Consider the following 22741-nt stretch of genomic DNA (forward strand, 5'->3'; position numbering starts at 1 on the left):
GATAACCTCGCTGGCACCTGACCAAAATGTCCAATGAGGAGACAAGATACTTTCAAAGCTGGAGGGAGGAGAAACAAAGGCTGTCTGTCTGTGTGATGCTTTTGCTGGGAACAGAAAAGGAATGGAGTCTTAGAACTTAGTAAGTAATCTAGCTAGATATGCGTTAGATTCCGTTTTGTTTAAATGGCTGATAAAATAAGCTCTGCTGAATGGAATGTATATTCCTGTTTTTGTGTCTTTTTGTAACTTAAGGTTTTGCCTAGAGGAATTCTCTATGTTTTGAATCTGATTACCCTGTAAGGTATTTACCATCCTGATTTTACAGAGGTGATTCTTTTATTTTTTTCTTCAATTAAAATTCTTCTTTTAAGAACCTGATTGCTTTTTCATTGTTCTTAAGATCCAAGGGTTTGGGTCTGTGTTCACCTATGCAAATTGGTGAGGATTTTTATCAAGCCTTCCCCAGGAAAGGGGGTGTAGGGTTTGGGGAGGATTCTGGGGGGGAAAGACGTTTCCAAGCGGGCTCTTTCCCGGTTATATATTTGTTAGACGCTTGGTGGTGGCAGCAATAAAGTCCAAGGGCAAAAGGTAAAATAGTTTGTACCTTGGGGAATTTTTAACCCAAGCTGGTAAAAATAAGCTTAGGGGGTTTTCATGCAGGTTCCCACATCTGTACCCTAGAGTTCAGAGCGGGGAAGGAAACTTGTGCCACTTTTTTCACTGTCACTTTTCAAGGGGAAGAAAAAAAAACACTATTTACATCAGCCATAAAGGCATTGTATAATTTTTTTATTGACAATATCTTAGGTTAACTTACACAATGTACCGAGGGCTAATCATTCATGAGGAGTGCTATGAGCTTATACTCATGCCTATAAAACCGTATATTCTTTACCCGTGTTAAAGTCCAATTTAGTAATCCAATCAATAATTAAAAGCTGAAACTTTATTACAAGTTACATAACCATAAAATATTTTTATACAGTATTTTTCATAAAAAGGGCTAGAACATTTATCAGATTAACTCTATAAAGTCTTGGGGTGAAAACCTAGCTTCCAAGTCAATAGGAGTTTTTCTATTGACTTTGATGGGGCAGAATTTCACTCAGCATGTACAAGTCTAGTACAAGTATAAAGGGGAACGTGATGCAGGAAAGCAGATTACAGTAAAAGGAGTGTTGTATACATAGCTGACTAATGTACTATTCCAAAAGGAGTCTATAATATGCTGAAGAAATTCTTACTAGTACATTTTCACGTGCCTAAATTTTTCTTTAGATTATACTGCTCGCTCTATGTTAGTGTCTTGTCTTTTGTCTTAAGCTAGATATGGCAACTAGTTTAAAGGAAGCACATTTAGAGGAAACTAAGTAGAGGAAACTTTTTTATAGGGCTTTCAAGCAATTAAAAATGAATCGTGATTAATCATGCAATTAATTGTGCTGTTAAACAATAATTGAATACCATTTATTTAAATATTTTGGATGTTTTCTACATTTTCAAATATATTCATTTCAATTACAACACAGAATATGAAGTGTACAGTGCTCACTGTATATTTATTTTTATTACAAATATTTCCACTGTAAAAAACAAAATAAATAGTATTTTTCAGTTCCCCTCAAACAAGTACTGTAATGCAAGCTCTTTACCATGAAAGTTTAACTTACAAATTTAGAATTAAGTACAATAAAAAACTGCATTCAAAAATAAAACAACGTAAAACTTTATAGCCTACAAGTCCACTCTGTCCTACTTCTTGTTCAGCGAATCACTAAGACAAACAAGTTTATTTACATTTGCAGGAGATAATGCTGCCCGCTTCTTTGTTTACAATGTCACCTGAAAGTGAGAACAGGCTTTCGCATGGCATTGTTGTAGCCAGCATCGTAAAATATTTACATGCCAGATGCGCTAAAAATTTGTATGTCCCTCCATGCTTCAACCATGATTCCAGAGGATATATGTCCATGTTGATAATGGGTTCTGCTCGATAACAATCCAAAGCAGTGCGGACCAACATGTTCACTTTCATCATCTTAGTCAGATGCCACCAGCAGAAGGCTGATTTTTTTTTTTTTTGGTGGTTCAGGTTCTGTAGTTTCCACATCAGAGTGTTGCTCTTTTAAGACTTCTGAAAGCACGCTCCACACCTCATCCCTGAGATTTTGGAAGGCATTTCAGATTCTTAAACCTTGCGTCAACTGTTGTAGCTATCTTTAGAAATCTCACATTGGTTACTTCTTTGTGTTTTGTCAAATCAGCAGTGAAAGTGTTCTTAAAATGAACAACATGTGCTGGGTCATCATCAGAGACTGCTATAACATGAAATATATGGCAGAATGTGGGTAAAACAGAGCAGGGGACATACCATTCTTCCCCAAGGAGTTCAGTCAAAAATTGAATTAACATTTTTTTTAACGAGCGTCATCAGTATGGAAGCATGTCCTCTGGAACGGTGGCCGAAGCATGAAGGGGCATACAAATCTTTAACATATCTGGCACGTACCTTGCAATACCAGCTACAAAAGTGCCCTGCAAATGCCTGTTCTCACCTTCTTGTGACATTGTAAATAAGAAGCGGGCAACATTATCTCCAGTAAATGTAAACAAACTTGTTTGTCTTAGCGGTTGGCTGAACAAAAAGTAGGACTAAGTGGACTCGTAGGCTCTGAAGTTTTACATTGTTTTGTTTTTGAGTGCAGTTATGTAACCCCCCCAAAAAAAATCTACATTTGTAAGTTGCACTTTCACGATAAAGAGATTTCACTGTAGTACTCGTATGAGGTGAATTGAAAAATACTATTTCTTTTGTTTATATTATTTTTATTACAAATATTTGCAGTGTAAAAATGATAAAGTGAGCACTATACACTTGGTATTCTGTGTTGTAATTGAAATCAATATATTTTAAAATGTAGAAAAACATCCAAAAATATTTAATACATTTCAATTGGTATTCTATTGCTTAACAGTAGGATTAATTTTTTTAATCATGATTAATTTTTTTTGAGTTAATCGTCTGAGTTAACTGCGATTAATCAACAGCCCTACTTTTTTATTAACTTCCTTAATTTGTGTATCTGATGAGTGCATTAGTTGGCTTCTCAAATGTATATTACTGCGCTGCTTAAACTGGTCTCTTAACCATGTGTTCAGCTTTTGTTCCAAAGCAACTGACATTCTGAATCTTGTCTGTATTTTACAATTTTTCTTCTTGATGGTGAACATATAGTTTGTCTTATCTTGTATTTTGAAAGATTATTTTTAGTTGTGATATAAATCAAAGAGAAATGTCCTTTTCTTCTGGATCTCAGCTTTGGCCATTTCTTTCCTGTGGAAAATGGCTCAATCTTACAACCTGTGAGCCCATTCCTGCAAGATGAGGAGTGCCAGTTGAGGGCACCCATCACCTTGCAAGGGGTGAGCATATGAGTTTAAGATATTTAAAGTTAAAAGAACACTAATTTTAAGGTTACTTTCACTAAACTTGGGACGTTTGACCAGCTGTTAAGTCTTGGGAATTCCGCTGGCCACCCGCCCCCCGCCACACAGAGCATGAATCTATGGGGTAGGATGGGTAGCATAGGGAGAGGACTCACAGGGCTGCATTTGAGATGCAGGGAGGGGACAGGTGGCCTACAGTTCATAGATAATCAGAAAGAGGGAGGACAGGAGAGGGATAGTTTTTCAAGATTTAATAGGCAATGATTGAAACCTATTAAAAATAATTTTTAAAAGACAACTAATTTATTTTTTTTAATGACAATAGGCCAGGATTAAAAACAAAGTAACAAAAGACAGTGGCAGTTAACAGAACAAGAGTTAATGTTTAATTAACTTCCACTGTTTTTAATTACTGTGTATTTAATCTTGGCTGTCCCCCTGTATTCTCCCTTCACAGTCCATCAAGGGGATACTCACTTTTGGGATCCCAGCTCCTAGCCATCACCTCTCTTGGGAGGAGACCTGCATCTCTGTTCCTCTTGATTGGGGTTTACCCAGGCTGCAGGGTTCCCTGCCTACACTGCGAAACTGTCACCAAGCCAGACTGCCTAAACAGGCCAGCGTCTACACTTTGTTTTCTCTTCTAAGGCTTATTAATAGAATAATTGCCAGCAGTTATAAGTTACACACAGGTCTCTCTAACCAAAACATATTTATTCTTAAGGTGAAAGCATTAGAGAAAATATATTAAAAACAATAAAAGAACCTACTCACATGCTAGTAAGCTCACCACAAATCGCACACCCACACACCACTGCTCCAGCAGGGTCTCTAATAGGAATCAGTCCTTCAAACCCCACCAAAGGATTTTTCTGTGGTTACAAGTTCGTATAGGTTAATGTTTTCTTTATACAGCTTGGGTTTCTGATCTTCAGATTCCAGGAACAGGTGATCACTAGACAATGATCCCTTCCTCGGGGCATTTTCAAAAGGCTCGGGGTGGGGATTTAAGGGGGAGAGAAATTTGCATTCCACTACCTCTAGATATTCCCCAAGAAATCCACTTCACATGTATTGTCTCAAGAGTCCATTACTATCTGTCACACTGTTCAATATAATCTTGTAATCATTCAGGCCCACAATAATACATAACACCTATGACTCTTAGACTTTAAGCTTAGAAGGGACCATCATGATCATCTAGTCTGACCTCCTGCATACTGCAGGCCACAGAACCTCACCCACTCCTTAGACCCCAGACCTCTGGTTGAGTTACTGAAGTCCTCAAATCATGCTTAAAGACTTCAGGTTACAGAGAATTCACCATTTACACTAGTATAAACCTGAAAGTGACTTGTGCCCCACACTGCCGAGGAAGGTGAACCCCCCGCCCACACACACACAATCTGAGCCAATCTGCCCTGGGGGAAACCTCCTTCCTGACCCCAAATATGGCAATCAGTTAGACCCTGAGCATGTCGTAGAGACCCACCAGGCAGATACCTGGGAACTGTAGTAACGCAGAGCTTTCCCCATCTAGTGTCCCATCTCCAGCAGTTGGGGATTTTCGCTACAGGCAGTCACCAGTGGACCACATGCCATCATAGGCAGTCCCACCATACCATTCCTCATAAACTTATCAAGCTCAGTCTTGAAGCCAGTCAGGTTTTTTGCCCCCACTACTCCCCTTGGAAGTCTGTTCCAGAATTTCACTCCTCTGATGGTTAGAAACCTTCATCTAATTTAATACAATTGACTCCAAAGATACTTAAACTTAATTCAATAAGTATTTCCAAGGATACTGCTAAATCTGTCAAACTGACTTTTTTTCATTTTATTTCAAACAGTTATCTATTTTTGATGTTTAATAATTTCTTATCAATCTCTGCTTGCTGGCTATGCCCATTATACCTCTTACCCAATCACCTCCTTGTCCCCATTTCTCCCACCCAGTCCTTCCACACCACAGTTCCCACATAACCACACCATTGATCCATCAAAGAAACACTCCTTCATACACAAGTAGCTACAGATCTCAGGAGGAATCTTGAGGCTGTGAAAGTGTACCTGAGCTTAGTTGTAGCTGCTACAACTACTAATGCCATTACGCCTAGGGGAATTGTGCATGCAAAATTTGTGCAGAAATTCTTGGGTTTTGTGCAGCATTTCCTTTTCCTCCACAGAAATGGGCTGCAGAGCTGCTGGCCACCACTAGGGACCGCTGGACCCAGCAGAGCACAGCTCGCAAGTAGAAGACACTGCCGGGGGGAAGGAGAGGGAGCCATAGGTGCCAACTCCGTGGGTGCTCTGGGGCTGGAGCACCCCCGGGAAAAAATTGGTGAGTGCTCTGCATCCATCAGCAGCTCCCTGCCCTGCCCCCCACTCCAGTTCACCTCCGCCTCCGCTCTGCCTCCTCCACTGAGTGCACCGCGTGCCCGCATTTTCCCCCTAGCTCCCAGTGCTTGCACTGCAAAACAGCTGTTTTGCACAGCAAGCGCTGGGAGGGAGGGGGGCAACGCAGCATGCTCAGGGAAGAGGCAGGGCTGGGGCAGGGAGTGGAGACTTTGGGGCAGGGGTTGGAATAGGGGTGGGGCAGGGGCAGGGAAAGTCAGGGCAGGGCTGGGGGGTTGGGGGGGCAAGCACCCACCGGCGCTAGGGAAAGTTGGCGCCTATGGAGGGAGCTGGAGGGTTCCTGGCAGCTGCAGTTCTCAGCGTGCTCTGAAGGAAAGAGGCAGCATGCAGAAAACTCCATACAAGCCCAAGACCCAGAATAAGGCTGTTTCTCCCTCTGGACTCTGAGGAAGAGGGGGTGCAAGTGTCTGGACTGGTGCAGCGACGCCAGGTTCAGGTGCAGCAGGTTGCCGTAGTTCTGGGACAGCAGATCCGGCCAAAGAGGTAGCTGCACCAGGGTGGCTACCGAAAGACTCAGCACCATGTCGAATCAGTGTTGACGAGCCTATGAGGATAACAGATGCTCTGTCTTGCTTCACCTTCAGCAACACCTTGTGGATCAGCGGGAAGGCGTATCAGCGCTCCTGACCACAGAATCAGGAAGGCCAACAGGGAGCCCTTGTCCCTGCCCTGAAGAGAACAGAACACGTGACACTTTCTGTTCTGCCTGGACGCAAACAGGTCCACCTGGGGAGTCCCCAACCTGTGGAAGATTAAACTGACCACCTCCGGATGAAGCGACCATTAGTGGCGAGACAAGAAAGTCCTGCTGAGGCGATCCACTAGGATGTTCCTGGCAGGTCGGCGGCCACCAGATGAATGGCATGCCACACACAAAAGTCTCAGAGGCTGAGCGCCTCCCAACAAAGGGCTGAGGACATGGCATCGTCCTGCCTGTTGATGTAATACATTGCGGCTGTATTGTCTGTCAGGACCTACACCACGTGCCATTCAGGTGGGGCAAGAAAGCCTGACAGGCCAGGCGAACCGCTCTGAGCTCCCTGACGTTGATATGAAAGGCCAGATCACTGTGTAGCCAGCGGCCCTGGGTGTTGAACTTGCCCAGATGGGTTCCCCAGCCCAGGTCTGACACATCCGAGACCAGGGTGAGTGATGGAGACAGGGTCACGAAGGAAACCTCCTGCAGCACCAACTTGGGATCCAGCCACCAGTCCAAGGACAGGAGGATGTGGTTCGGCACCATGACCACTTGATCCAGGGTGTGCCTGCTGGGGATATAGACCAAGACCAACCACACCTGCAGGGGCTGTAGATGAAGTTAGACATGGCTGACCACATACGTGCATGCGGCCCATTGGTTGCAGGCACGTGTGGGCTGTGGTAAGCAGATGGCTCTCTACATGGGCGATCAAGCCTGACATGGAAGGAAGGATCGAGCTTCTGGAAGGAAGACCCTGGCTTGCGTGGAGTCGAGAACCACTCCAATAAACTCTATGCATTGGACTGGCATAACATGGACTTCTCTGTGTTTATTAACAGGCCCAGATGGTTGCAGATGGACCACACCAGATCGAGGTTCCATTGCACCGGCGCTGGAGACCTGCCCTTGATGAGCCAGTTGTCGAGATATGGGAAGATCTGGACTACTCGATGTCTCAGGTAAGCCGCTACCGGTGCCACGCATTTTGTGAACACCTTGGGGGCCGAGAACAGGCCAAAGAGTAGCGCTGTGAACTGGAAGTGGCACCCAGTCACTATGAAACGCAGGAAACGCCTGTGGTCCGGAAATATGGAGACATGAAAGTAAGCGTCCTTTAAGTCGAAAGCGGCATACCAGTCCCTTGGATTCAAGGAAGGAATGATGGAGGCCAGGGAGACCATGCGGAACTTCAACTTCTTGAGAGATTTGTTGAGGCCACACAGGTCCAGGATGGATCTGAGGCCCCCTTTGGCCTTTGGGATTAGGAAGTAGAATCCTCTTCCCTCCATGTCCCGAGGAACTTCCTCAACAGCCCCCAAGCCCAGGAGCTTCTCAACCTCCTGAACAAGGAGTTGCTCGTGAGAAGGGTCCCTGAAGACAGATGGGAAAATGGAGGGGTGGGAAGGATGGGCAGCCAAGAACTGTAGGGTATAGCCCCAAGGTACTATGTCCAAGACCCAGTGGTCAGACGTAACCTGCGACCAGGCCAAGCAGTAGGGGGAGAGGCAGCTGAGGAAAAGGCAGGTAGGATCTGGTTGACTTACTGGGGCGTCGCTCTCAGGCGCACCCTCAAAATGATTTCTTCTGGCTCCCTGGCTGGGCTGGTGAGTGGGAGGAAGAAGAGTGATGACAACTAAAACTAGTGTCCCTTCTCATTGTAGATCCCTGACGGGGATGCCAGGGTTTGGCGGCAACAGTGGCCAGAAAAGCTTCCTGGCTGATGCAGCGTGTGTATGCCCAATGAGCGAAGGGTAGTCCTAGTATCCTTCATCCCATGTAGCCTAGCATTTGTTTGATTCGAGAACAGACCAACTCCATCAAAGGGGAGGTCCTCGATCGAGGTCTGCATCTCCTGGGAGAGGGCCGCTGTTTGCACCCAGGAGCTGCATCGCATGACCACCGCCGATGTGATCATCCTTGCCGTCGAGTCCACCGTGTCCCATGCCATTTGCAGGGAACATCTGGCCACTGCAGTACCCTCCTCCACCAGGGTGCCAAACTCTTGGGCCAGACCTTCAGGGAGGGATTCCTGGAATTTTTTAAGGCCATCCCAGAGATTAAAATTGTACCACTTGATGGCTCGCCACCCGAAATGGCAGGCTGGCGGCTGAATAAATTTTTCTCCCAAATAAATTGAGTTTTTTTGGCCTCTTTGTTTTTGGGAGTTGAGGAGGTGGGGACCTGCTTGTCTTTCTCGTTGGCCGCAGACACAACCAGCAAGCCGCCGGGGGGAGGGGGGGATGGAGGAGGAGGTCTGCCACAAGGCCTTGGCTATTTTGAGGACCCCCTCTTGTACAGGCAGACACAACCAGCCCCCTTTCTTGTTATCCCATTAAAAATCAAATTTCTAGGTGTCTTTTTGTGAAGACCTGACTGCTAAAATATTGCTAGCAATTACTATACATAATGCTTCGACAGAATTTGTCTCTGATTTGTAAGGAGACAATGGACTATATTCTGCCCTTTGTGAATGACTGCAACTCCCAGGACCCAGAATTGTCAAAAAAGGTTTGGACTATAGCCATATGTTTGGTACTTTATACATCATTTTCTGTAACACTACATAGTCTTGGAATTATTGTGCATTTACTTGGCTCCCTCCCTACCTCTTTTTCCCCTCTCTGCAAGTTTATAGTAATCTTGTTTAAAATATCTGCCAGTAAAGATATCATCTAAGGGGTAAATTCTACAAGTCAAAGTTGGAATATAAAAATTTACCACTTCTGTCAATGCATAAACTGATTTCTGCAAGTAAGCAGGCACCTATGATATTACACAGTTCTGACCTCATAAGAATATTGTTTATTCATGTTTAAATCTCTGAATGACTTTTTTTTTTAAAGGAAGAGGCAGAATATTTTCAAATTAATTATAACAGTAAACATGCAATATTTTACATTTAAATCACTCCTTTAACAACAGGGAATCTGAAAGGAATCATACGACCACATTTGGGGAAGGAAACCAGGCAGACAATTGGTACATAGTACCAGTGCATAATGGCCTGAGAGAGGAAATGTTACTCAAACACACTGGAACAAACTCATACGCCTACAGAATGGGCTAACAAAAACTCAGTTGATTAAACTGACTGAGCTACATTCAAAATACCCACGTACAAGAAACTACATGGAATACAACTTATCCTGCTCATCAGTACTGAAGACTATATTCTGTTCTACTTTATTAGAAACAATGGTTGTTTGGTGATTATAATACTGAATTATAGTGCTGCAGTAATGCTACTATATTTAGAACTGGACAGGTCCATTCCAAACACTTTTTTTTTCCGTTCACTTATGACGTTTTTCAAATTACTGCCTGAGCTAATATTTCTCACACTGGGTCTCCACTCAGATTATTTTGCTTTGATGTTTAAAGGACAGCCTACCATTTTAAACTTCTGAGTATATGGTTAAAAAAAAAATCACATTCTTTTAAAACTTCAGACTGGGATATAGATATGTTCTCAATAAGGAATATTTGCTTTTTTCTTTCTTCAAAATATTTGAGATATTTGGGGAGAGAGAAATAAAGTAATGAATAATTGGACTATAGGATCACACAGTTCATGGCTTCTGTAGGCTGAGCACTCATTGCATCCCTCCATTTCCTGATTCCCCTTTTTTCTCACCCCCACGCTCAAGGCTCCATTTGCACACCCCCAATTCCCCACCCATGCCTGGGGCAACAAAAATGATTAGGGGTCTGGAACACACGAGTTATGAGGAGAGGCTGAGGGAGCTGGGATTGTTTAGCCTGCAGAAGAGAAGAATGAGGGGGGATTTGATAGCTGCTTTCAACTACCTGAAAGGGGGTTCCAAAGAGGATGGATCTAGACTGTTCTCAATGGTAGCAGATGACAGAACGAGGAGTAATGGTCTCAAGCTGCAGTGGGGGAGGTTTAGATTGGATATTAGGAAAAACTTTTTCACTAAGAGGGTGGTGAAACACTGGAATGCGTTACCTAGGGAGGTGGTAGAATCTCCTTCCTTAGAGGTTTTTAAGGTCAGGCTTGACAAAGCCCTGGCTGGGATGATTTAACTGGGAATTGGTCCTGCTTCGAGCAGGGGGTTGGACTAGATGAACTTCTGGGGTCCCTTCCAACCCTTATATTCTATGATTCTATGATTCATGTGCCCCAATTCCTCCTCCTTCCTGCACCCATGCTGGGGAACCATGTGCTCTCCCAATTTCCTTGCCCCCAAACCAGGATCCCCCATTCTTCCCTTCATGCCAGGGGCTTTGTGTTCCTTCCCATTCCTTCCTTCCCCCATGCCAAGGGCTCTGCATCTCGGTCTTTTTTCTCCCACCTCTGAAGTACCTTTCTTACTTCCAAATTGGAAGAGACAGGCAGATTAGTTGGTGTCCTATCTTTCTCTCCCCTCACCCCACCATGGAGCAGCCTTTGGGGAGACAGCACTATAAGAGAGGAAGGAATGAAGCCTCCTTCAACCTCCTCTCCCTCTAGCTCCCCTTGCTGATTGAGCATCTGTTCCATAGTAGTTAGGCAGCTGTCAGCACTATATTTGTTGCTTCCACAGATCCTGTATCATTGGCAAAATTACTAAAATATCACTCCCCAGGAATCATTTAAAAGTTTAGTATAATGTAATGTTTTATGTAAAGCTTAGTTACCTCAAGATCATCCAGTGAACGAGTAATGCTAAATCGCTTAGATCTTCCAAATGATCTCCGAACAGAGGAACGTTGGGGAGCGAGGGCTAATCCAACTGGATGTCCAAATTTGGCACCCTAAAACACAATAGAAAATATAGGGTTACTTATACTTGTATTTTATTTTAGTACTTTATTTACATAAAACTCCTCCTCAGAGACAACATCTGATTTCTAGAGATGTCCGTCTTTTATCCAGTTTTACAATTGTGTTGACAAGCATATTGAACACCAAGGAGGGAGATCTTCAATAAAAGTAATAAAAGTGAGTTAGGTTCCCATTTTGAATGGGTGTTAGGCACCTGTCTCCTGTTTGTGTCTCTGAAATTCTCTACCCAAGTGACTTACTTAAGTTAATGAGGTAACTTTTCCAGCCAAGGCCCCAGTCCTGCAAACATTTAGACACGAATGACTTTATGAACATGAGTAATCAGTGGGACTACTCATCTGCATAAAGTAAATTGTATGTGTAATTAGCAGCAACATGGGTGCCCATATCTGAACATAAGAGAGACCTACCCCTATGTTGTAATGACCATAAAATGCTTGCTCACATTTCCTCCATATGATGCTACAACGATACTAGAATCCATCTCACCCAATCTTTGATGCACTCTTTCTGTATGCTTTAAATACAGCTGGAACATTCCCTGAAATTTTGGAACTGATCGGATGCAGCACTCAAGTTATCATATTACATCCAGACAAACAGAACTGACATCAAATTGAGAGTAAAACTATCTTGTGTCCCCACTTTGATGACTGACATTCCCTTTTTATGGCCTAACATCAATAAATTCCCACTTTCTTGCATGAGGTCTAAAATGAAGTCATTGACTACTCTTTAGCTTTGGAGAATAGAGTTATATCGCCTCTCCTCAACCATAAATGGCATCATAATCCACCTCCAAAGAAAATCAAAACGGTTTTCTGGATTTCAAATGTCTCTATGAAGATGTTTCATCAAATTCAGTTCCTCTTTAGTGAGGGCCTCTTCTCTCATTTCCTTCTCTCTCTCCACACCATCCACAGCTGGAGTGTCACTATTTTTGTTGCTCCATGAATCTGACACTTCCCCCAATTTATCATCATCTTCTTCCTTTATGCCATTTTTCCCAGTGAGGGTCGCGGTGGCGACATGGAGAATAGAGAGAACCAGACCTCCTTTTCCGCCGCAATATGTTCCAGCTCCTCCTGGGGGATTCCTCACTATTCCCAGGCCAGCCAGGAGATATAATCTCTCCAGTACATCCTGGGTCGGCCTTGGGGCCTCCACCCAGTGCGACATGCCTAGCAAAGTTCCAATGGAAGCCTCCCAGGGGCATCCTTAACAGGTGCCCAAACCACCTCAACCAACTTCTCTTGATCCGGAGGAGTAGTGGCTCTACTCCAAGGCCATCCCAAATAGTCGAGCTCCTCACCCTGTCTCAGAGAGTAAGCCCAGTCACCCTACAAAGAAACTTCATTTCTGCGCTTGTACCTGCGATCTCATCCTTTCAGTCATTGCCCAAAGTTAATGACCACAGGTGAGGATCGGGATGTAAAGCGACCTGTAAATGGAGAGCTTTGTCCAAGAACTCAGCTCCCGCTTCACCTCCACGGATCAGTACAGCGGCCGCATCACTGCCGCCGCTGCACCAATCCGCCAGTTGATCACACGCTCCCACTTGCCATCACTCACGAACAAGACCCCTAGATATTTGAACTCTTCCACTAAATGTAGCAGCTCCCCCTGCACCTAGAGAGAGCAGTCCACTTTATTCCAGGAGAGGGCCCATGACCTCTGTTTTGGAGGTGCTGATTCTCATCCCAGCATTCTTCACACTCAGCAGTTCAACATTCAAGTGTGCATCAGAGATCACAGTCTGAAGAAGCAAGAAGGACATCATCATCTGCAAACAGCAGAGATGCTACCTCCAAGTCCTCGTTCCGGATGCACTCCACAGCTCGGCTGCGCCTTGCTATCCTGGCCATGAAAATTATGAACAGGCATGGGGACAAGACACACCTTTGGCGAAATCCATCACTCACCTTGAATGAACTCAACTTAATGCCAAGAATATGAATACAACTCTCACTCCGAGAATAGAGGGACCAGATAGCACGCAAAAGCGGCACCAGCACCTTATACTCCCGGCAGCACTTCCCATAAGACTTCAAAGGGAATGTAGTCATATGACTTCTCCAGGTCTATAAAACAAAGGTAGACTGGATGAGCAAACTCCCACGATCCCTTGAGTATCTGCGAGAAAGCAAAGAGCTGGTCAGTTGTTCCATGGCCAGGACAGAATCCACATTGTTCCTCCTGAATCCAAGGTTCAACTAATGGGCGTAACCTCCTCTCAAGCACCCTGGCATAGGCTTTGCCGAGGAGACTGAGGAGTGTGATCCCCCTATAGTTGGAACACACCCTCTGATATCCTTCCTTAAAGATTGGGACCACCAGCCCAGTTTGCCAGTCCAAAGGTACTGCACCAGCCCTCCATGCAACATTGAAGAGGCACATTAACCACTCCCAATTTATGTTGTCTTAAAATGTTCCTTTTAATTATATAATTATATATAATTAATATATATTAATTAATTAATAATATATATATAATTATATATAATTATATAAGGAATCCCTGTTGAGGTTACAGGGACAAACCATCCCGATGAGTCGAAAGAATAGTAAATATGGCAGGCGACCAGCTTGGCTTAATGGTGAAATCTTAGCGGATCTTAAACATAAAAAAGAAGCTTACAAGAAGTGGAAGGTTGGACATATGACCAGGGAAGAGTATAAAGATATTGCTAGGGCATGTAGGAATGTTATCAGGAGGGCCAAATCGCACCTGGAGCTGCAGCTAGCCAGAGATGTCAAGAGTAACAAGAAGGGTTTCTTCAGGTATGTTGGCAACAAGAAGAAAGCCAAGGAATGTGTGGGCCCCTTACTGAATGAGGGAGGCAAACTAGTGACAGAGGATGTGGAAAAAGCTAATGTACTCAATGCTTTTTTTGCCTCTGTTTTCACTAACAAGGTCAGCTCCCAGACTGCTACGCTGGGCATCACAAAATGGGGAAGAGATGGCCAGCCCTCTGTGGAGATAGAGGTGGTTAGGGACTTTTTAGAAAAGCTGGACGTGCACAAGTCCATGGGGCCGGACGAGTTGCATCCGAGAGTGCTGAAGGAACTGGCGGCTGTGATTGCAGAGCCATTGGCCATTATCTTTGAAAACTCGTGGCGAACCGGGGAAGTCCCGGATGACTGGAAAAAGGCTAATGTAGTGCCAATCTTTAAAAAAGGGAAGAAGGAGGATCCTGGGAACTACAGGCCAGTCAGCCTCACTTCAGTCCCTGGAAAAATCATGGACCAGGTCCTCAAAGAATCAATCCTGAAGCACTTGCATGAGAGGAAAGTGATCAGGAACAGCCAGCATGGATTCACCAAGGGAAGGTCATGCCTGACTAATCTAATCGCCTTCTATGATGAGATTACTGGTTCTGTGGATGAAGGGAAAGCAGTGGATGTATTGTTTCTTGACTTTAGCAAAGCTTTTGACACGGTCTCCCACAGTATTCTTGTCAGCAAGTTAAGGAAGTATGGGCTGGATGAATGCACTACAAGGTGGGTAGAAAGCTGGCTAGATTGTCGGGCTCAACAGGTAGTGATCAATGGCTCCATGTCTAGTTGGCAGCCGGTATCAAGTGGTGTGCCCCAAGGGTCGGTCCTGGGGCCGGTTTTGTTCAATATCTTCATAAATGATCTGGAGGATGGTGTGGATTGCACTCTCAGCAAATTTGCGGATGATACTAAACTGGGAGGAGTGGTAGATACGCTGGAGGGGAGGGATAGGATACAGAGGGACCTAGACAAATTGGAGGATTGGGCCAAAAGAAATCTGATGAGGTTCAATAAGGATAAGTGCAGGGTCCTGCACTTAGGACGGAAGAACCCAATGCACAGCTACAGACTAGGGACCGAATGGCTAGGCAGCAGTTCTGCGGAAAAGGACCTAGGGGTGACAGTGGACGAGAAGCTGGATATGAGTCAGCAGTGTGCCCTTGTTGCCAAGAAGGCCAATGGCATTTTGGGATGTATAAGTAGGGGCATAGCGAGCAGATCGAGGGACGTGATCGTTCCCCTCTATTCGACATTGGTGAGGCCTCATCTGGAGTACTGTGTCCAGTTTTGGGCCCCACACTACAAGAAGGATGTGGATAAATTGGAGAGAGTCCAGCGAAGGGCAACAAAAATGATTAGGGGTCTGGAACACATGACTTATGAGGAGAGGCTGAGGGAGCTGGGATTGTTTAGCCTGCAGAAGAGAAGAATGAGGGGGGATTTGATAGCTGTTTTCAACTACCTGAAAGGGGGTTCCAAAGAGGATGGCTCTAGACTGTTCTCAATGGTATCAGATGACAGAACGAGGAGTAATGGTCTCAAGTTACAGTGGGGGAGGTTTAGATTGGATATTAGGAAAAACTTTTTCACTATGAGGGTGGTGAAACACTGGAATGCGTTACCTAGGGAGGTGGTAGAATCTCCTTCCTTAGAGGTTTTTAAGGTCAGGCTTGACAAAGCCCTGGCTGGGATGATTTAACTGGGAATTGGTCCTGCTTTGAGCAGGGGGTTGGACTAGATGACCTTCTGGGGTCCCTTCCAACCCTTATATTCTATGATTCTATGATTCTATAATACTTAACTATCCCCTATTTCATCTGCTGTGGTGAGGAAGGATGCAAGTTGACAAGAATATGTATTGTAGGCTATGTTGTCATGGCTTTGTTGGTCCCAGGATATTAGAGAAACCTGGGGAGACCATTTTATTGGCCCAATTTCTCTTGGAGAGAGATACATGCTTTCAAGCTTACACAGAGTTCTTCTTCAGGTCTGGGAAATGTACTCAGAGTGTCACAACTAAATACAAAGGTGAAAAGAATGTTTAGCATAAGTAAACATATTTAGAGGGACCATTTCAGGTGAAATAGCCAGATAATACCTCTCCAGTCACAGGGGGGGAAGCACACAAAAAAAGAAGCAGAGAGGGTTGGTTTAATGGGTTATAGACCATTGTAAAAAGCCATAACTCCAGTGTCTCTGTTCCGTCCATGATTTTTAGGGTCTAGCAAAGTTATGAACTTAAGCTCTTAGGCTTGTTTTTTGAAGGCACTGTGCAGTTTTCCTTTGAGGATGATGACTGAGAAGTCAGATATAGAGTAATCGCTTTGTGAAAAGTGTTCACCAAGAAGTAAAAGGGTCTTTTTCTCTTTTATAATTTTTCTGTGCAACATTTCCCAGACCTGAAGAATATCTGTGACTCGAAACCTGGACTCTCTCACCAAGAGAAGTTGCTCCAATAAAAGATATTACCTTACCTACCTTATGTCTCAAGAATATTTATTAGTGACTACATGGTTTTTAAATGGCAGCTATTACTTTTCCTTCACGTTTTTTTTCTTTTCTGCCTTTATGAGAGTCACTGTTCCCAACTCTAAAATATTTCTGCTTTATTTTCCCCCTAAGTGTTTTGTTTTGCTATATTTGAAATTTACATTAAGCAAAAATAATTCCATTCTTATAATTAGATGTTCACAGCTGATTGTACAAAGTAGGGAAAAAAACAGAACACTATGAAGTTATATCACTGTTCTATAAGATGATATATTTTTGACATCTTCTCGGAAGAAAATGAATATCTGTTTATTTACCCACATGTATTCAATGCTATTCTTTAACAATATGACTCTCATTGGTGACTTTGCAATTCTCATTGGTGTATATTTACTAGAGACTCCATTTGGAAGTCTTCTTTATTGTAAGACGTATTGCCAAGGCCCAGTGTACTTTGCAGGAAGCTGGACCCAAAGTCTGGAGAAAGCCCTTCTTGTTTCTGGGCCATTTCAGGAAAGCTTTAAATAAGGAGGTTCTTAACTCACTATGAAAACAAATGATGCCCTATATTTTCAATTTTCAGTGTACTGACAATGAATAACTACACCATAGAAGCTGCCAGGGAGAAGCTGAAAAAGTAGACTCTTGAGGTTTTTGACAGCCAGGAACAATTTCAGACTGGAACAAGCACATCAGCTAGATATTTAAGCTACAAAATCATCATCAGTTTAGTATGCTGACATTCTAAGTTGCCATCCTTAGGTTTCAAGGTTAACACCCACTGAGCTAAACAGGGCATTTCATATCCCTGAGATAATTTGCAAGTGATCTGCAGATCCAGGCAGGTATTATTGCATTGGTTCACACATGGTTTATATTTTAAGGCTCTTTGCAATCCTAAGATCTAAAATAACATTTGCCCCTGCAAAATGAAAGCTTAGATCTGAAGCAATACTCTGCAGCAGACTCCACAGCAAATTCAGCAGAATGCACCAATATTAATTATAGATAGTCAAAACAATAGTGTGGCACCTCGAGAGTTATTACCAGTGACACTCGATGTTCCTTGTACGTAAGGATCCAAGTTACTTGCATGTAAGTTTCAGAAAGTTTCACTACTTTTTAAACTATGGAAGTACCCACCTTTGCATTTATTAAATCTTTCATTTAGTGAGAAAAAACACAAATGAGGAACGAAAGGCAGGAGGAACTCCAAAGGCTGGCAACAACAGTAACATCAGTACTTTGAGGGCAAATGGCATACTGAAGCCAACCGAGAAAGTATTAAAGTATACTTCAATGCATGCTCCTCACTGCTCCTCTGTAGTATCATCAAAAACAAAAGTTTTCCCAGCAGGTATCCATCTTTCATAACAGAAGGATGATGAGAAAGAAAACAAAATATCAAAACTGGGCAAACACATCTGGAACAACGGAGAACATGACATTTTCACTTTGTTTCCCAGTGCAGCCCAAAAAGAACACAGAAATAATTGCCCAACATAGGTTTAAATGGTGGCAATCCCTGTGTGCTACTCTGAGTGGTTATCATGTGCGGATAAAATATAATGCAAAAGATTTTAGAAACTAATTACGTCTAAATTTGGGGAAGAGGAGGCGGCCTGCTTTAAGGTAACTCCAATTGCATTCTGAGGGAAAATGAAATTGATCTGCAATCTTCAGAATCACTAGATTTGATTATTCAGCAAATGTTGATGCCTGAGTTTAAAACTAAAAGCCTCTTGGGTTATATAGGGTCTGTAAAGACAGAGACACAGAATGAAAAGGAGGATGAAAAAACCACACTTAGAATCATGTAAGAGTACAAAACAGAATAGGAAATTAGCACCCAGTCAAAATTTGATGTAAGGTTTTCTGACACTTGTACAAAAATAAATATCGAGCACTTGGTTAGAATCCAGCCGTAGCATAATAAAGCAAATGAGAAATATGACCCCAATAAAGAAAGTGAGAAATATGGCCCATCTATACCAACAATAAAGTAATGCTAGAGAACTGCTGATAAAAAGGTGGAAACCAGTTAAAGTTAACCACTTGCCTGGCCAATTTGGACAAGGCCTAAGTGTTTTGAAGCGCTTTTGGAGCAGCCCCCAGATCCAGTACTTAAAGAAAAAATGTTCCCTAAACCAATGGTCTCTATCTTGCATTGAAGAGCCAAGTTAGAGATACCTATGGGAGATGAACAGAACTAGACACTGCTAAAAAAAAAAGACTACTACTTGAATCTCTCTGCAAAATATTTAAATTTCCCAGTGATTGTTGAAGTCTCCCTTCCTCTGCCTTCTCTTTCCAGAGATTTTGTCTGTACAAATGGGCCTGGTCTCTGGAAGAGGAAATATGTTGGAAGTCTATTTATCTCATGCACAAAAAAAAAAAAAAAAAATCTTACAGGAACAGGTATCTCCAGTTAACTACAGTCAAAGACTTTTACTGAGAATCTACTAAGGAAAAAGCACTATGGCTTGAACAGAAAATAGCTATTACAATTAGAATCTGAAAATCAGCTCAGCTGTAGGAAGTCACAGCATTTATTTGCGTAAAGCAGTGGTCCCCAAACTGTAGGGGGGACACATCAGGGCCAAGGCCAGCCCCCACGGGGGGCGAGATGGGAGGACCACTGAGCCCCACTCCGCCGCCAGCTGCAGCTCCGCTCTGGCCCCAGCTCCACTCCGCCCCAGCCCACCTCTGGCCCCAGCCGCAGCTCCACTCTGCCCCCAGGCCAGCTCTGCCCTCAGTCCCTCTCCACCCGCAGGCCAGCCCTGCCTCTAGCCTCAGCTCCACCCCCATCCTCAGTTCAGCCCCTAGCTCTGCCTTCAGCCCAAGCTCCTCTGCTGAGCCAATTGTGCAGTAATGGGGGAGGGGGGTTGGACAGATTCCATTACTGGTAAACAGGGGTGTGACGGGAAAAGTTTGGGCACCACTGACGTAAAAGAAGATTTCAGAGGCTGTGTGTCTGATGTTTTCTACTAGTAACTGAAAGGTTTTAACATGCATGTAGTCAGTCAGTAATTAGAGGAACTATTAGGGAAAATTTAAATAGTACTCATTACCCTTATTATATACAGTAAAAGCAGTTTTAACCGGCACTTCAATGGGAAAGCTCTATAAACCAGCATTTCTGATCTTCATTGAAATTCCGGTTTATAGTCCAGCTGGCACAGGGCCAAAAGTGGACTGGAGCTTGGGAGGGAGTGTGGAGTGTGGGCACTCAGAGGGAGTTTGGGTGCGAGAGGGGGTTTGAGGCATGGGAGAGGGTGCAGGATCCAGGGGCCGCTTACCTCGGGTGGCTCCCCGCAAGCAGCAACCTGTCCTGGCTGCTCCTAGGCGGAGATGTGGCAGGCAGTTCCATGCACTGCCCCCACCTCGCTAGCAACACAGCTCCAATTAGCCAATGGGAGCTGCGGGGGCAGTGCCAGTGGAAGGAGGCAGCGCACAGAGTTGTTTGCCATGCCTCCCCTTAGGAGCAGCCAGGAGAGGTCACCGCTTGCAGGGAGCCACCTGAGGGGAGCAGCCCCCAGATCCAGTACCCCAAGCCGCTGCCCTGAGCCCCCTCCTGCACCCAAACTCCCTCTTACTTAACCAGCATTTTCTACCCCCCATTCTCCCAACATGTCGGATAAAACAGCTTTTACTGTACTATGAACTACTGCAGAAAAATTTGTAAGGATGAAGATGAATTTTTCAAAGCAGCATACTGCCATCTGGCTAAAAAATACTTTGAATCGTGCATATATGCTAGATTAACTCTCTTTTTTTTGGTACAGAGTGCCAATGAAGTCTATTACAATTTATTAAATAGTGGTATAAGATATGTTCCCTACCTGAAACATATAATCTCTGGATCAATAAACCAAAATCAGGACAGTAGATAGATATTTGATCAGAGGCTGAAAAGGAAAGTCGAAATTCCTGAAGCCTAACCCTAGAATGGTAGAGAAACTAGAAAATTCCTCTGACAACTTAGGAAGTCTAATACCTGTTAATAAATATTAACCCTTTTAGTTTCTTTTCTTCTTGCATATTAATTTAAATATGAACTATTCTTCCAAAATCTTTATAGCATTACCAAAGTGTGTGTTTGAATTCTAATTGGTTTTTAACCCGTAAGTGACCTATATTTAGGAATTTCATATGATTGAGTGTTGAGCTGCATCTAGTTATCCTCAGCATTTACATATCTTTAAGAATCCAGGTGTCCTGCAGAAAAAACCCTCAAACTACTAAAAGTGTACACAAAAGTATAAACAAAACTGGGTGATATTGTTATAGCAGATTTTTCTATAAAAAAATTGCTAGTACAGATGAGTTCCATAAGAACATAAGAGTTCCGGACGAGTTGCATCCGAGAGTGCTGAAGGAATTGGCGGCTGTGATTGCAGAGCCATTGGCCATTATCTTTGAAAACTCGTGGCGAACCGGGGAAGTCCCGGATGACTGGAAAAAGGCTAATGTAGTGCCAATCTTTAAAAAAGGGAAGGAGGATGATCCTGGGAACTACAGGCCAGTCAGCCTCACCTCAGTCCCTGGAAAAATCATGGAGCAGGTCCTCAAAGAATCAATCCTGAAGCACTTGCATGAGAGGAAAGTGATCAGGAACAGCCAGCATGGATTCACCAAGGGAAGGTCATGCCTGACTAATCTAATCGCCTTCTATGATGAGATTACTGGTTCTGTGGATGAAGGGAAAGCAGTGGATGTATTGTTTCTTGACTTTAGCAAAGCTTTTGACACGGTCTCCCACAGTATTCTTGTCAGCAAGTTAAGGAAGTATGGGCTGGATGAATGCACTATAAGGTGGGTAGAAAGCTGGCTAGATTGTCGGGCTCAACGGGTAGTGATCAATGGCTCCATGTCTAGTTGGCAGCCGGTATCAAGTGGAGTGCCCCAAGGGTCGGTCCTGGGGCCGGTTTTGTTCAATATCTTCATAAATGATCTGGAGGATGGTGTGGATTGCATTCTCAGCAAATTTGCAGATGATACTAAACTGGGAGGAGTGGTAGATACGCTGGAGGGGAGGAATAGGATACAGAAGGACCTAGACAAATTGGAGGATTGGGCCAAAAGAAATCTGATGAGGTTCAATAAGGATAAGTGCAGGGTCCTGCACTTAGGACGGAAGAATCCAATGCACCGCTACAGACTAGGGACCAAAGGGCTAGGCAGCAGTTCTGCGGAAAAGGACCTAGGGGTGACAGTGGACAAGAAGCTGGATATGAGTCAGCAGTGTGCCCTTGTTGCCAAGAAGGCCAATGGTATTTTGGGATGTATAAGTAGGGGCATAGCGAGCAGATCGAGGGACGTGATCGTTCCCCTCTATTCGACATTGGTGAGGCCTCATCTGGAGTACTGTGTCCAGTTTTGGGCCCCACACTACAAGAAGGATGTGGATAAATTGGAGAGAGTCCAGCGAAGGGCAACAAAAATGATTAGGGGTCTAGAACACATGACTTATGAGGAGAGGCTGAGGGAGCTGGGATTGTTTAGCCTGCAGAAGAGAAGAATGAGGGGGGATTTGATAGCTGCTTTCAACTACCTGAAAGGGGGTTCCAAAGAGGATGGCTCTAGACTGTTCTCAATGGTAGCAGATGACAGAACGAGGAGTAATGGTCTCAAGTTGCAGTGGGGGAGGTTTAGATTGGATATTCGGAAAAACTTTTTCACTAAGAGGGTGGTGAAACACTGGAATGCGTTACCTAGGGAGGTGGTAGAATCTCCTTCCTTAGAGGTTTTTAAGGTCAGGCTTGACAAAGCCCTGGCTGGGATGATTTAACTGGGAATTGGTCCTGCTTCGAGCAGGGGGTTGGACTAGATGACCTTCAGGAGTCCCTTCCAACCCTGATATTCTATGATTCTATGAAATGAAAAAGTAACAATGTCCGGATTAGACCTCCCCTTATCTTATCACTCATGTAACGTAAAGATACCACCAAAAAATCCATAAGAAATTAAGTAAAATGAAAACGTCAAGACAAGACACATAGTAAAATTAATCATGAAAAAGTATTTTTCCCTCCAAAAACAAGTTTTTGTCTCAGACCCTATAAAAAGACAGAGGATTTTAAAAATTAGGTGAGGGAGTGCAAACTGTGGCATCCCACCAGTAACAG

The 22741-nt window shown here is 43.8% G+C and overlaps 1 protein-coding gene and 1 long non-coding RNA gene across 9 annotated transcripts in view; one reads left to right on the plus strand and one right to left on the minus strand.

The window, feature by feature from the left end:
* RGS12 (regulator of G protein signaling 12) overlaps positions 1-22741 on the minus strand; it is a 197369-nt gene that overhangs the window by 127255 nt on the left and 47373 nt on the right. For all 8 annotated transcript variants that reach the window (XM_048849020.2, XM_075128059.1, XM_048849021.2 and 5 more), the window contains one exon: positions 11198-11314. In XM_048849020.2, the coding sequence (XP_048704977.1) occupies positions 11198-11314 (117 nt within the window). The remainder of the gene's footprint in view (positions 1-11197; positions 11315-22741) is intronic.
* On the plus strand, positions 5637-8659 carry LOC142071790 (uncharacterized). The gene is made up of 3 exons (XR_012667983.1): positions 5637-5785; positions 7399-7518; positions 8221-8659. It is a non-coding gene; the product is annotated as an uncharacterized LOC142071790 (long non-coding RNA).

This window comes from Caretta caretta, chromosome 4 (assembly GCF_965140235.1).
Source record: "Caretta caretta isolate rCarCar2 chromosome 4, rCarCar1.hap1, whole genome shotgun sequence".
Classification (NCBI taxonomy): domain Eukaryota; kingdom Metazoa; phylum Chordata; order Testudines; family Cheloniidae; genus Caretta; species Caretta caretta.